The 15,700-nt window shown below is 40.9% G+C and overlaps 1 protein-coding gene across 2 annotated transcripts in view; it reads left to right on the forward strand.

The window, feature by feature from the left end:
• Nucleotides 1-15,700, forward strand: part of LRRC1 (leucine rich repeat containing 1) — a 127,155-nt gene that overhangs the window by 35,108 nt on the left and 76,347 nt on the right. For both annotated transcript variants that reach the window (XM_079935434.1, XM_079935433.1), the window contains one exon: nucleotides 9,926-10,043. In XM_079935434.1, the coding sequence (XP_079791560.1) occupies nucleotides 9,926-10,043 (118 nt within the window). The remainder of the gene's footprint in view (nucleotides 1-9,925; nucleotides 10,044-15,700) is intronic.

Genomic DNA, 15,700 nt, shown 5'->3' on the forward strand with positions numbered 1-15,700 from the left:
CCCCTTTGTTAGTGTTTCAGGTTGATATCTTGTTCTCACCATGGCATGTTTGACCCTTCCCATGCTGGACCACTCCTGCTCAGTCCGAGTCTGTCCCTTCTCTCTCTGTGCCATCAGCCTGCCCTCCAGTGACCCTGGCTTTCCCCTCATTCAGGTTCTCAGTAAAGGAGTGCTGTCCTAATCCATCGTACTTTCAAGGAAGGTTTCTCTTCTCCAAGCCATTGCAATACCAGTCCCAGCCTCATCCAGGCTTCTGATCATAGCACGATAAATGATGCATTCCTGGTTTTATGATTTTTCAAAGTGATTCACACCTGAGCTGTTTTAATTACCAGGGGTGCACCCTTGAGGCATTCATATCCTCGTTAGTGTTCATTCATGATGCCAGCTTGATAATGTAATGAAAACACTGTGAAAGTGTGAACATATATTAGCAAATGAGAGAGGGTAAAATGATTAGTGGAGACCAGAGACAGAAAAATTGGGAAGAGAAATATTCCAAGCAAAGTAAACATCCTTATTATCAATGCTCAAGTATACATGTCAGCACTCAGTGGGAAACTCATTTGCTTCTCTGAACTTTGATTTGACTGTGACTTTCTAGGGCCACGCAAGGAAAAGAATCCGCACTCGTTTTGTTGCCAAAAGAAAAGGTACCTGTGCTGCTCAATCAGGAACTGATTAAACATTGTATTTTAGAACAGGAGACTTTTTTCCCTGTGGTCTATCTCATTTATTTGTCTTATGGGCAAATCAGTGGGCAAGGAAATATATTTCTCCCTGCTTTGTATTAGTTTTACTGAAGGGATTGAACCTTTTATCTCATTTCATGTTTATTATCTGTACCCTGGCCCAACGCAGTAGTGTGTGGATATGAGCTTCCCATTTTGTGAATCAGCATTTCAAATTCTTTAGTATCTGTGACTCTCTTTTGAATTCTATTCTATATCTATCCGAAAATCGTTCAGAAAATTCGAATTGCCAGTTGAATAGACAGTGTAGTCAGTCTTTTTTGAATTCCACCAGGGCTGCCCTGCTGCTGGGTGATGTTTCCTCCTTTGCCTCCAAAAGAAGACCAAGCCTTTCTTCTTGATGTGCCCCTTTTGCTCTGTCGTATTATAAACTTGTATCACATTCTGTCTCCTGGTTTCCTGTCTCTTTCAGCCTTTCCCCTGGCCTTAGGCTTTATCTGGAGTTACCTCTCCAGGCCCAAGATCCTCTAGAAGTTACTCACTTTCTTATCTATCTAGATTTCTTCTCTTTCACGTCTGCTCTCTCTGCCTGGATTGAATTGGCCACAGTGCCCCTGCCATGAGGGCTTGTTAGCATGTTCTTTTCTTTCCTACAGCGCTGGCAACATTTTAATGTAATACCTATCCTAGCCCCAGTTTCCCCTTCCCATGACTTTGTTTCACTTAGCTCTTTAGAATATAGTTTCACAAATGTTTTTTGTTTGCCAGTTACTTGAAAATTTATTATTCTGTGATCCTCTAATGCTGTTATGCCTGAAAGAATGTTATTAACTAGCAGCAGTATCAGGGAGCCGTGAAATATTGCTGAAACCTCAGTTTCCTCATCTGTGAACTGAACATAAAAAACTTTACCTCACTGGTGCATATAGGGATTTGATTAAATAAAAGTGTCTAGGAAAACTCTAATATGAAAAGATATATGCACAATGTTCATTGCAGCACTGTTCACAATAGCCAAGACATGGAAGCAACCTATTATAAATGTCCACTGACAGATGAATGGATAAAGAAGATGCGGTACGTATATATAATGGAATATTACTCAGCCATAAAAAAGCATGAAATAGTGCCATTTGCAGCAAGGTGGGTGGACCTAGAGATTATCATACTAAGTGAAGTCAGTCAGACAGAGAAAGACAAATACCATATGATATCAGTTATATGTGGAATCTAAAAAAGTGAGACAATTGTACTTATTTACAAAACAGGAATAGACCCACAGACATAGAAAACAAACCTATGGTTACCAAAGGGGAAAGTGGGGTGGAGGGGAGGGATAAATTAGGAGTTTGGGATTAATAGATGCACAGTACTATATATAAAATAGATAACCAACAAGGACCTGCTGTATAGCACAAGGAACTATATTCAGTATCTTGTAATACCCTATAATGGAAAAGAATCTGAGAAAGAACATATATATATATGTGTGTATATATATGTAAATATAACTGAATCACTTGCTGTACACCTGAAACTAACACAACGTTGTAAATCAACTATAATTCAATTTTAAATAAAATGTCTGTGTGTTCCTAGCTTAGTCTTTCATTACCAAAGGGGATTCCTTCTTTATTGTCTACCAGTTCTGTGTGTGATTTGACATCTTTATTAAGATTAATTCACAGGCTATACAATTCCCCCGTTTAAAGTGAATGATTCATCGTTTTAGTATATTCGCAGGGTTGTGCGGCCATTACCACAATTAATTTTAGAATGTTTTCATCGCCCCAGAAGGAACCCCATACCCATTAGCAGTCATTTCCCGTTTCCTAGGCAACCACTAATCTACTTTCTGTAATTTTATGCATTTTTAACTGCATGCTTATTGTATTGCGCGTTAATAGGATTTTCATGTTTCTTATGGTACATTGAAGGTATTTTGAAATGCAGTCCTAATATTTTTAGAACTAAAAACAGCCCTTCAATCATTTAATGCTTATTTTTTACACAGGGACACAGAGGACCAGGGAAGTCAAGTGATTCACCTGGGGACATTACCATTTCATCCCTCTTTACTAAAACATATTAGAAAAAGTATCTTATTGATGCTTATTTCATCAATAGTTCTTATTTTTGAGTGTTCGCTGAAACCCTTTCAAATTCAGATTCTGGACGTGGGATACGATTATTTGAATTCTCTGCTTTAGCCAATGGATCTTTTAACTATTCTGTGAATATTTCTTGGGCTTTTCCTTTTATCCCTAACTTTCTCGTGTATCAAAAGTCATGTCTTAACCAAAGTTTATTCAGTATATTATTATATTTTCTGTTTAAATTTTCTTGGGAAAAATCATTACTCTGTGATCAACCATAGAATTTTCTAGGATAATCTGTGCAGTTTTTGTATGTGTTCTTCTGTGGCACCCCTGAGGCCCCTACCTCATTTTGCGGTGGACCATTTAATCTACCAGATTTCTCCCCTCCCATGCCTCTTTTCAGTGTGATTTTTGCTGCTCTTTCCATCTGCCAGTGGAGGCTATTTCTCCAACCCCCTGACTATGGACTGAAATGACATGGTGCAAATTTTAAGGTCTTGTCCCCAAGAGTCCTCCCAGACTCTTTGTTCCTTTTGAATGTTACTCAGAGAGCTTCATATAAGAAGCCACTCAATCGTAAGGGAGAGGAAAGAGACCTGTGGAGAACAGAGGTGCTCCAGCTGGGTGCTGGCACTAGTTGCCAGACCATAAGTGTGAGGCCAGGGTGGTCTTCCAGCCCTTCCAACCCTCCAGCTGCTTGTAATTGCATGAGTGAGCCCAGGTGAAAACAGCAGAGGAACTACCCAGCAAACCCACAGAAATGTGAGAAATTTCCAAAAGTCATGTTGCTTTTGAGTCACTAAGTTCGGGATGGTCTGTTATGCAGCAGTGGCTGACTGATACATGTAGGTGTTAGCACTGTGGTGACGTTGAGACGACTAGAGTATGTGATCCAGGTAAAGTCCTCAGCTCACTGCTGAGCACAGAGAATCCCTCAGTAAAGGTTGACAGCTATATCATAACGGCTACAGAATGATCATTCTAACGTTGTTGTTTTGGTTACTATTGGTCGTTTTATTTCTCCCCCTTCTCCAGACATAATGCCATTGCTTTTTATTATCATTAACTCTGATGAGTTAAAGAATTTGATGTCATGGTGCTAATTGTCTGGTATTTTTTCTTCCTGATTAGTAAGTAGTTTAAAGCTTTAAAAAGACTTTTCTTACTGTGAAATAAAAAATTTCACATATACTGAAAAGTGCATAAGGCATAAATGTACAGCTTACAGTATATAACAAATTATAAAATGAATACTCGTAGCTGCCACTCAGCTTAGAAGGTTTAACATTGGCAGGCCTCCTAATGCCCATTGCATGACCTTCCTGATCATAATGTTTCCCTCACACCTAGAGGCAGCCACTAACTTGATTTAATAGTAATCACATCTTTGCCTTTTTTAAAAATATTTTTTACCGCCTCTGTATGCATCTGTAACAAAGCAGTTAGTTTTGGTGATTTTTCAATATTATATAAATGGAATAATACAGTATGCCTTCTTTTGCGTCTGGCTTCATTCGCTGAATATTATTTCTAGATTTCTCCATACTATGACTAAGAGTAAGCTTCCATTTTCATTGCTGTGAAAAATTTTATTACAAGAATATACCTCTGTCAGATCTACTATTGATGGGTATTTGGGTTATTTACAGTTTTGGGCAATTACGAACAATTCTGTCACCCACGTTCTTGTATATATTCTGGAATAGAATATGTGAGAGTTTAAAAAAAATTATAAGGTATATACCTAGGAGTAGAATTTGTGGGTAATAAAGTCACAGTTACTTTTTGTAAGTCTCGTAGAAAAGAACACTGCCAGATGATACAAATGATAAATACTGTAACAAGTGTTATTCTCACCTGGAGATTAGAACCATTGATTTACAACATCTTTACCAAGGAGGCTGACCACAAAGGCAGTTCAGGTCTTTGGGGACAGGAGTAGGGATGTGATGAGAGTTACGTAGGATGGAAAGGGGTCAAATTTAGTTGAAGGGTTAGAAGATTCCCAGAAGGAAGTCTGTGAGTAAATTTGGTGTCATGACAGCTCAAACAGTTTTTTCAGGAGTTTAATAACATTCTTTATGTTGTCATCTCCCAGGTGAATCTGTAACAGTGGTTCATGTTTTCTCCACCTTATGGGGACATTTGGGCAGTGGGGGACGATCGATCATTGGCCGTATAGTGATAGCAAAGGACACAGCTCTCTTAGGACTGAGTATTCCTAAGAAGAAGGGAGAGGAACTCACACTATCAAGAGAAGGAAAAAGAATCTTGCCAGAAATGGAGAATGGGAAAAAGAAACATTCTGTTCAACCAGATTAAAGACTCTGTATCTACTAAAAACAATGGTGGCTATAAGAAGACTGTGGTGTAGCAAAGCAAGCCAAGGCAATTTGGGTTTCTTTCCATGTCATTGTACAAAATGTGCTCTAAGTGGGCCAGTGCGCTGTAATCAACATGGTGTGGTTGAAGAATGGTGTCTGTGTACCCCGTCACATGATCACCCTGCTGAGGCCTCCTGCCAAGAGGGCTACAGGAATTGTTCCTCATGTGCCCTGGCTCATCTCAGAGAGAAGGCAGAAGCGTTTATAAGCTTGTGGAGTTTTCTTCCATGACGATCTGCGGAAGTTGAAAACCTGAAGATTTAATCAGTCTTAGTGGCATTGTGTCTATCTTATAGAATGTAGTTAATTTAAAGCATTTGGACACCGAACTAAGATCCCATCAGGATAATGAGGGAAGGATTGAGGAATCACTGTTTTCGTTGTGGGATGCTGTCAGATAGGGTTGTTTTTCCATCTGGTATGTGCATCCCCAGTTGAATAAAGTAGTATTTGTGACAGGTCCTTTTTGAGGATGCTTTTACTATGCAGAACAAAACTTAAATGTGCTTGCTTTAAATTAGGATTTAAAATTAGTATTAGGATTAAATTAGGATTTCTGTTGGACGTTGGAATTTGCAGGTTGTCATTTCCACAGACATACAACTAGCTTATTATTCACTGTAGATCTAAGTCCTGGTTGACTTGGTTTCTTGTATTATTTCTGAATGGTCCTTGAATGTATGGATTTGGTGATGGTTTTTGTGCTGTTGCTGTTATGCCTTTCCTGGAAAACAAAGTGAGCTTTTCATGCCTGAGTAAACACATCGATGCATTATTAAACTGTCAGACTCTTTGAACAACTGGCATAAGCTCAGTTATTCAAATGTGACTCTTTTGAATGGCTTTTGTGTCAGCTAATGCTTTAGTGTAACCCACATAAAGAAATTTCAATACCTTTCCTTAAGAAATTAAATTTCAGCCCTATGATTAAAGAACTCCAGAGGATTAGTCCTTTTGTTGAGCACGCTCATTGTCATATATAGCTAATTAGTAGCATTCATTTGCTGAGATTCATAGTTCGTTTTATTTTAAAACATCTTTTTTGTTAAAAAAATAAAGTTGTTCATGCATTTCCCTTGTTGCCTAGCATAACTTTTTTCCCCCTGTTCCCTTTTCAACATGCACGCGTGCTTTTTTCCATAGAGTACCTGCCATTTTGTCTTCTTTTAAAATTATATTTGCGTCGTCAATCTTTTTCAAGTTCTCTGGTCTTTACAGTAATCGTTTTTGTTGTTTGCTTGGTGTTGAGTTATTAATAACATGCTAAGCATTTCCCTTATTTGACATGCTTTTCATTTGCACAATATGCAAAGACATATTGTGCACCGTAGCTGGTTTTTCTTATTTTCAATTATGTTAGGAGAATAGATGCCCCAAAGTATTGTTATGATGTCAGTGGACTTGAAAAACTTTTTACGTTTTGTGTATTGCCCAACTGGTTGTCAAAGATGATGCCTTCTTTTTGATTGTATAAGTTACATTCCCTTTTACCAAAGGAAAAGAAATGATGAAGCTTATTAAATGTTACCATCCTTTGCAACTATCATTTGGAGCACCCTGTCATCTTGGTAGAGACTTTTTCCTTTGTAAATTCAATTTCTATTTTTAGCAAGGTAATATATGCAAATAATGTTCTAAAAATCCAGTAAGCCTCTTGCCCTCCCCCTCTCCCACTCCAATTTCTGGCTTTTGCGAACCCCCAGCTCTGGGATATTTCTATTGACATTAGCTTCCACATTGCTAAATGGCTTGATTTTACTGTTTGATCCCCCCCCCAACACACACACTTTTTAGTTATTTATTGATTTCCTTCTATGGAAGATGAGTCTTTAGCACTTGCAGTTTCTTTCCCATCCTCTCAGTATTGACATAATATAAATTTTGTTTTTGACAGTATATAAATATTAAAATATTATGACTGTATAAGTATTGTTCATAACCAAATTTTATATTTATATTATGACTATATCTTCTTTTACTCTGTATTTTTTCTGGAATTAATAACTCCCTCCTTTTTTGCTTGCTTTGTTTTCTCTGTTTCAGTTTCTAATTTGTCACCAAATAAATCTTCCTGATACTTCCAAAACATGTCAGATAACCCCTCACATGTGTTGGTATTTTTAATTTTTTTTATGGGAGCCCTCATATTTTCTTCAGTGTAGACAGGTTGCTCTTGGGACCTGCTGCTCGGTTGCCATCTTGGAATTCCTTCACTGTTTTGTCCTTTGTCTCTGTTTTGTTGATTCTCTGATTTCTGGATCTCAGATCTTCCTCCTTTTAGATTTATTGGGTTGACCAAAAAACTCATTCAGTTTTAAGTGAAAATAAGAGACACGTTTTTCATTTTCACCAAGAATTTTATTGAACAACATAGTCACTAACCAAATGAACTTTTTGGCCAACCCAATACTTCCACATTTTGATGGATTCTGTTTTTTTTTTTTTAATGAATTTGTTTATTTTATTTATTTATTTTTGGCTGCATTGGGTCTTCATTGCTGCGCACGGGCTTTCTCTAGTTGCGGCGAGCGAGGGCTACTCTTCGTTGTGGTGTGCGGGCTTCTCATTGTGGTGGCTTCTCTTGCTGCAGGCCATGGGCTCTAGGTGCGCAGACTTCAGTAGTTGTGGTGCGTGGGCTCAGTAGTTGTGGCTCGCGGGCTCTAGAGCACAGGCTCAGTAGTTGTGGTGCACGGGCTTAGTTGCCCCACGGCATGTGGGATCTTCCCGGGCCAGGGCTTGAACCCGTGTCCCCTGCGTTGGCAGGCAGATTCTTAACCACTGTGCCACGAGGGAAGTCCCTCGATGGATTCTTGAGAAAGGTCCAAGGAGGATAAATTTTTTGAGACCATGCGTGTCTGAGAATGTCTTTATTCTGTCACATACCTGACTGATGGTTTGGCTGGGTATGTGATTCTAGGTTGGGAATAATGTTTTCTTGCAATTTTGAAGGCATTGCTCCATTGCCTTCTTACTTTCAAGGTTGCTGTTGAGTCCAGCACCATTCTGATTCCCAATCCTTTGTTATGGCCTCCCTTCCCGGGCCCCCCCCCCCCCAACCCCTTGGTCTCTGGAAGCTTTTAGAATCGTCTTACTTCTGGAGTTATGAACTTTTATAATATTCCTTGGTATCCCTATGTATTTTGTGTCATTCATTTTATTGTCCACGTGTTGGGCCGTTTCAAACTGGAAACTCATGCTCTGCAGTCTCTGTGTTTTCTTTCTCTTTGTAATACCTATTCATTGGATATAGTACCTTGAGGACTGATCCTCTAATTTTCCTATTTTTTTCTGTCCCGTTTCTCCACCTCATTGTCTTTCTTTTCTACTTTCTGAGGGATTTCTGTTAACTTTATTTTTCATCTCTTTTATTGGATTCTTATATTGATGCTGCACTAGTGTTTAATTTCTGAGAGTTTATTCTTTGAAGCTTGCCTTTTATGGCATCATGCTGCTTCACTTCCTCTTATTTCTCTGTGGGTATTAATTATATTTTTTTTGGTTGGTGAAGTTTTTCCTGCTCCCTACATCACATTTGTTTCTTCTGAGATGTGTGTGGGTGCCCACTCTCTTGCATGTAAAGGGCTTTCCTCAAGTGTCTGGAGAACCTTGACTCTGTTTAAATGAGATCCAGGCACTTGAAGTAAAAAAGGAGAGAATTGAAGCTCTGAGGGCATGGGTGGGGCTTGTAACCTGGGGCTTCCCTATTGTATAATCCGTGTCTGTAAGTCTGTCTGTTTCCCCTGCTGGGAGCCTGGCTGCAGGGAGAAGGGGGTGGATCTCAGTGAGGAGGCTCTGACCCCCTCCCCCTGTTTCCAGTTGGGTGCCTCACCCCTGCCCTTAGCTGTGCTTACAGTCAGCTCTTCTGGGGGAAATTTCCAGTCCCCTGCCTGGTTGTGCAGGGGAGAGGAGGGCTTATGGGGGCCTAACTGTCTTTATATCCATTTTCAGACAGTTCTCCTTCCTTCAGAGGTACCTGGACCTAATCTGCTATTGGCTACTCACTCCATAGGCTTAAATTTCAGCTTTGTATCGATTCTTTCGTTAGCTGTCATTTAATTTATCTGTTTTCTAGCTTCAAGGATTTTGTTGCATGTCTAGTTTGCTTCTCATTCCCTCTCATCTTGAATTGTCTTCATGCCTTTATTTCATATTTTTATATCTATATCCATCTCCCTATAAATTCCTTTAATGCTATTTTAGTACAGTTTTTAAAGGGTGTGGCGCAAAAGGCACCTCTGTATGCCGTGGTTAATGGAAGGATCCAGTGCAGGTTCTTTTTTAGATTGGCCAAAAATAATTTTTTTCTCCTCCACACATTTGTGGGATATTTATATATTTTCTAATGCACAGTAATTTCTTTTAAAAATGTTTAAGAAATATTTTACTCTAATTTTCAAATATCTTTATTTAACATTGCAGATTTCATATCAGGTTCCATAAGTAGAAAATGTGACCACCTACTGGATAATATAAAGGAGTCATTACTATTCTCATTGAGTTACTTATTCATTGTTAAAAAATTTTAATTTTGAAATAATTGTAGATGGTACACAGAGATGGCCTGTGTACCCAGTTTACCCTGTTGGTGACATGGCCACATGACTTTGGTACAATATCAAAATCAGGAAATTGACATTGGTGCAATCGTCACTAATTTTTAAAAGACATATTGTTTTTAAATTTCATATTGGGCAAAAAGTTTACACTGCAAATAGATGTGAGACCTACATGAAACTATTTTGTCTTTCAGCAATTTTTCCAGCTAGTCAAGTTACGAAAGCTCGGACTTAGCGATAACGAAATTCAGCGGCTCCCTCCAGAAATAGCAAACTTCATGCAGCTGGTGGAACTTGATGTGTCCCGAAATGGTAAGAAAAAATGATTCCACCTGAATTGTTCATTTGTCTCTTCTGATGCTGGTGCTTACAAGTTTTAGTAAATATGGCTGGATAAATGTTCTTGGAGGAAAGCTATGTATATGTTTTGGGATGAAATTAATGCCGTTATTGAATACTTTAGTCACCTCATACGTATTTACCCAAAATGTCATGACAGTTTTTAGGCGATAACTTTCTCCAAGTTGGTTCAGTCTGATTCACAGCGGTGGAGCTGCGGACAGGCAAATCCGCAGCTTGCCCCCACGTTTGATTGGAGGTGACATTGAGGGCTACTAGTATGGTCATTTGTCCAGATCTCGGAGGACTGCTGTGGCGGGGAAAGCGCCCTAGGGAAGGGTTGGTTTCTCATGGCTGTGGCCTGGTTGCCTGGGCTGCTCCCCTGAGAATCTGTCTCCCTGCTGCAGTGAACAGACCTGCTTGCCGTCCAGATATTTCTGTCAGTTTCATTCAGTTCTGATTAGGCCCCGGGTAGGTCTGCCCACTTGAATTATTTGTGTGGCATATTTGTGAGTTTATTTTGATTTTCAGATTTCACTGTAATGTTGCTTCCTTTTAAGTGAATGCCCTAGCAGGGTGTTTATATCCTGTTTAACCTTTCACTTTTAAATGGGTACCCTGGTTTTACCTTGGGTTTTACAGCCCTTAGAGCATTCCCCGGGCAGACTGGTCCCATGGCTTGTTGGAGCATGTTTGATTAATTACTTCAAGTTAAAGAGGCAGCTCCCAGGGGTCCTGTCTTTAGTGGTGGAATTCAGTCCTTGCAAGAACTCCGGTTTAATGTCCTGAGGATAAGCCCATATGTAATCTATTGTTTATAAAAATGATAATCCTTTTCTGTCTCTCCTATTACACACCAGCATTGTGTTTTGTTTTGCTTTCCTACAAAAATCTGTAGGTTCCTTCTCAGTGACCCTGAGGTCTGGCTCTTTCAATCTGATGTCCTCTGCAGAAACCCCAAGGCCCGGATAATAGTATTTTCCTGTGGGTCACTGTTATAAGGCAGCAATAATAATCAGTACTTGATTGAAAACGTGGTGAAGAAAGAATGATTTTACCCTCCACTTTGTAAATTGCTACCACCTCTCAGATCCCATCCATTGGAAACTGTCTTTAGGCCAAGCCATATGCTCTTGATATAGCGTCTACCTTTATTTGTCATGAGCATTATTTCTTCCCTTGCAGGTACTAGAAAGAGTGAAAAAAATTAGTTTGGGAGGCTTGTTTACAATGGCTTATTTGGTTGCAGGGGGGTCAGCTCTGATTAAGTAAAAGGGATTTGATGGTAAGGATGGGGTGTGGGGTGGAGCTGACTTGCTAAAAGCATTGCCCCGGGGTCCACATCTGACACCATTTGAGTGGTTTCTTGGCCTCTCTCTTCTGTTTCTGGGTGCTCTGTCCTTTGGAGCTGGCCTCTGCAGACCTGGTTTGTTGTGGTTTCTCACCATGCACTTCTGGGCCTCTGCCCTTGCTGTGGCATCTGGCTGCCATTTCTAAATGAGGCCTGGTTGACCCAACTCATCTTTTTAAGCCAACCGTAAGCCATAGCTCCCGGTCACTGGGCACCCTGGGTATTGGCTACCCTGGTACAGGGGTGGCAAGCAGTACAGAGCGCGGCCCTGCCCTCATTGCAGAAGTTGTTGATGGGCAGCGTCCCCTCACACTGCAGGGTAGCAGGGGGCGGACCTCTGAGGCCAGCCTTGCCTCTAAGGCTGTCCTGCGTCTCCCTTACCTAAGGCGTATGTGATTGAAACTGCTCTCTCTTGTCTTAGCGATGATCTCAGTTGTAAAGACTGGCTGGTTATGAACTCTGCAAGGAAGCAGTGACTTTGAAAAATGGTCGCTGAAATCACACAGTCCCAAGAAATCAAATAGTCATTTTGAAATTGGCATTAGGAAGGAAGAGAAGCAGGGGTCCAGAAATACTTGAGAAAGAGGAGAAGTATTGGCTTTAATTATCTGGGAGCAGAGAACGCATAAAGCTTGAAGGTTGCAGTCCTATTATTGACTCTGATGGGAAGAGATGCTCTGTGGGAATTCAGCATTGTCAAGCGGCCAGTTTTACCAGATTCCACATCAGCTGTGTCTTTTCAAATATTCAGAGGAAGAAAGAAGGGCTACGTGCCTCTTTCCACATGTCCATTTATACCTTCCAGCATGTTGATAAGAGGAGGTGAGCTTTCACTGCAGTCGTGTCAGGTCACACAGTGTTTTATCTCCCTGGGATGCCTACCCTCCTTTTCTCCCTGCCTCATTTTCAACCTCTCCTTCTGCAGGTGTTGGACTTTTGTGACGGATCCCGCAGATCTGCTCCCTTTTAATCAGGCTCTTGTAGAAATGCTGGGGGAGTTAAACTCCCCCTTCGCCTATTGGCAAAGCCTTGCTCTGGCTCGTGTGTGTGGTGGGAATGGGGTGGTGGTGGTAGAGGGGCCTTTCTTTGTGGTTGTGAAAAAACTGCACAGATGACAGAGCAGAACAAGGTCATGGTTTTACTATAACCAACAGGAACGTGGGTCTGGAGCTGTTTCCAGGTCAGGCAAATCTCCCTATGTCTCCTCTCTCATTCTTCTGGCCCATAAAATCCCATTAATGTGAGTTTCCTAGGCAGCTGAGTAGGTGAATCCAGGTTACAGAGTCTGCAGCCTGAGAGGCAGTGGGAGGACCCGCACTTTGCGTGGATGCAGATGTTTGTAAGGGTTTGGGGCTCGTGTCTGGAGCCCCGTGTGTCTTCTGCAGCCCCAGCGGAGAAGGCCCTCTCCGTGATCAGAGGCTTTTTCTGCCCAGTCCCTGGGTTGTAGCAGGGCCACGGCCAGCACTGGCCACTGTCGTGGTAGGACCTTTGTTGCCTTCCTCAGTTCCTGATTTTCCAGAAAGTGTCGCTCGCCCATGGAGGAGGGAGGCAAACGAGATGTTGGTGTCAGACTACTCAAGCCCTTTTGGATCAGTGCTTGTCAAACTTGAACGTGCCATGAATTACCATTGGATTTTGTTAAAATGTAGATTTTGATGCAGTAGGTCTGGGATGGGTCTGGAGATGCTGCATTGCTAGGAAGCTCCCCAGGGATGCCAAACACACTGAGAAGGAGATCTTAGCCATCCCCACCCCCAAGCCCGCTCCTAACAGCCCCTCAGCAGCTTCCTGTGGCTTTGAGCCCAGATTCGCTGTTTCTCTTGGTCCCGCACCTGCCCATGTGGAAGGTGGGAAACCTCCAGGATATTCCTGGCTAAAGGGTAAGAGGCTAGAGCTGACTGAAGTTCAAGTCGGCTTTGATTCCAGGAGCAAAATTAGACGTTTCCTAATGTTCCCTGCTCAAGGGAGGGAGATAGTACTATAGGCTTCAAGTTAAGGTCTGATGCAGTTTTCTGTGGTGAAGCGCATCCGCTTTCATGCCCGGACTTTTTGTCTGTTTTCTCTGCTCACTGATTCTTAGCTCTTGGAGACAAATGCTTTCTGGATACGTGAGAAGAGGTACTACCCCAGAGTACTATCTCGCTGTCCACAAGTGTAGGGTGGACTTTCTTAGTGCATCATGAGTCCTGCCCAGAGGGTTAGTAATTTGAATTTTATAGTCTATGCTGTAATTCGACTTACATCACAGTACTGTATCATTATCTGTTTAGTTCAGTTTTTTTCCCCCAAAGTGTAAGGCATACGCCACCAGCACTGCTAGAGAAGATTTTAAGTGGTACTGCAAAACAGCAGTTTTTAATATTAAATCAGAGCGAGGAAGTTATCCTCTTTCCTTATTATTTAAAATTCTTTTTACTCCCTTTAGGTTGCTTTCTGTAAAACTTAATAGCACTATATTGTATTGATTGTTATATTTATCTTTTATATCTGGTGATGATAATGGCTTTCTATTCATGTTAGTGATTTAAAAATAAATCTTACTCAACAAAGTTGATCTAAAAGAGTGAGGTAAATAATAAAGAACACAGGTGCTCTACCAGGATGACAAAAATTGTGAAGGTAGAACAGGGATGGATGAAGTTAAGGAAATGCTATTAGTATTAGCACAGCCAAAGAAGTCATGAGTTTATTTCTCTTATGGGGCAAATAATACTGCATGCGGAACAAACATGGCCAGAGACTGCACATTCTGGAGAATTACTTTGCAAACTTGAGTGAACAAGAAACTAAAAGACAGTTTTAGTACAAAACCCTCAGTGGCACTGGGACAGAGCTTCAGAGTTAGGAGATGGACAGCTTATCCAATCCGTCAGCAGGATCATCATCCCACAAAGTCGAGAGGCTAGACTTGGATTAAATGTTTGGGTTAGTCGCCCTCTGTCCAGCTGCAAGATGAGGATCAGTGTCTGTGCTCTGTGGCAGTGGGTTTGTTTAATGAAATCTAAGATCAATTTTGAAGCCTGCTGAAATGCCCTTGTATAACAGCACGTCTCGGTGCTTCTGAGTGTGTCCTGAAAAAAAGCTCTTTCTGGCAAGCCAGGCAGCCAGTGCGCCTAGAAGTCCTCCTTCTTGGTTATGAACAGTTAGTGCTTTTTGGGGGTAATAACTACATACACCCACAACAGAAGTGTGACAGAGGCCAGTTCTCGCCCACGCAGGCTTAAGGCTTTACACAATCAGGCCATTGTTCCCTTCTCTGTCTCTGCCTAATTCGGGGCCAGGCTTAGTGCTCTGCCTAGCACACCGCTGGATTAACACAGACTTAATCTGTGTTATCAGTCGGTGAGTTTCTTTGTCACAGTCACTGTGAAAATGGTACAGGAGACACCCCTCAAAGAGAAGCCCCACAGGGCCACTCTGCCCTGAGGGTGGAGAGCTGACAGTTTCTACCCCAGACCTGGCTTGGTTGTCTTTACAAGGACTGCCACGTTCCTATCACAGGCCCTTTCTCTGTCTTAACTTTTTACCTGTTCTTTTGTTAGGGGGAGGGGTTAATAATAGAAAACATATAATTGCCTTCCACTCACATTTTAATTCCAGATAATAATAATTATTTTCAAAGTGGAGGTGGAAAGAAATTTGGCGTCTGTGACGTTTTCTAATCACCTTTCCATTTTAAACACTGAAAGAGTTGGAATAAACTATGCAAACAGATCCTTCCTTCCTTTTTTTTTGTCCCATAAAGAAACATCCATGATATTTTATCAGATAAACGTGAAAATCTATCACAAATTAGTGATGCAAATTGTTAAATCCGAAGGGAAATTTTGACAGCAATGCCTCTGCTCAAAATGATTTTGGAACTCTTTCAGAATTTGTCACTTTGCGTATCCTCAGACCAGTGGTTTCACGTTTTCGAGTGGATCAGTTTTCAAAAACAACCATGCATTACTTAAGGCTGACTTAGGTAAATAAACCAGGACACTGATAATTTTATAGTACTCAAAATCTGCCTCGGATGGCAATTTCAAAAAAGTATAAAAGAGTAAACTATTGTTACTCTTTATTAATTCATATGGTTCTCTCCCACTTACCAGAAAAATTGTGGCTGTGCTGAATAAGTTGTAGGTTTATATAACTTTCTCTTTCTTGTTTTCTCTTTAATTAGCAGGTTTGTAATAGAGATGGTGCCCTGAGTTTGAGGTCAACACCTCTGAATATAGTTTTTAGGTCAGTACGAACTTCAGTCAGTCCTGGGTTCTCTAAACGTTTAGAGATT

Source organism: Stenella coeruleoalba (assembly GCF_951394435.1).
Source record: "Stenella coeruleoalba genome assembly, chromosome: 10".
In the NCBI taxonomy this organism is placed as follows: Eukaryota; Metazoa; Chordata; class Mammalia; order Artiodactyla; family Delphinidae; genus Stenella; species Stenella coeruleoalba.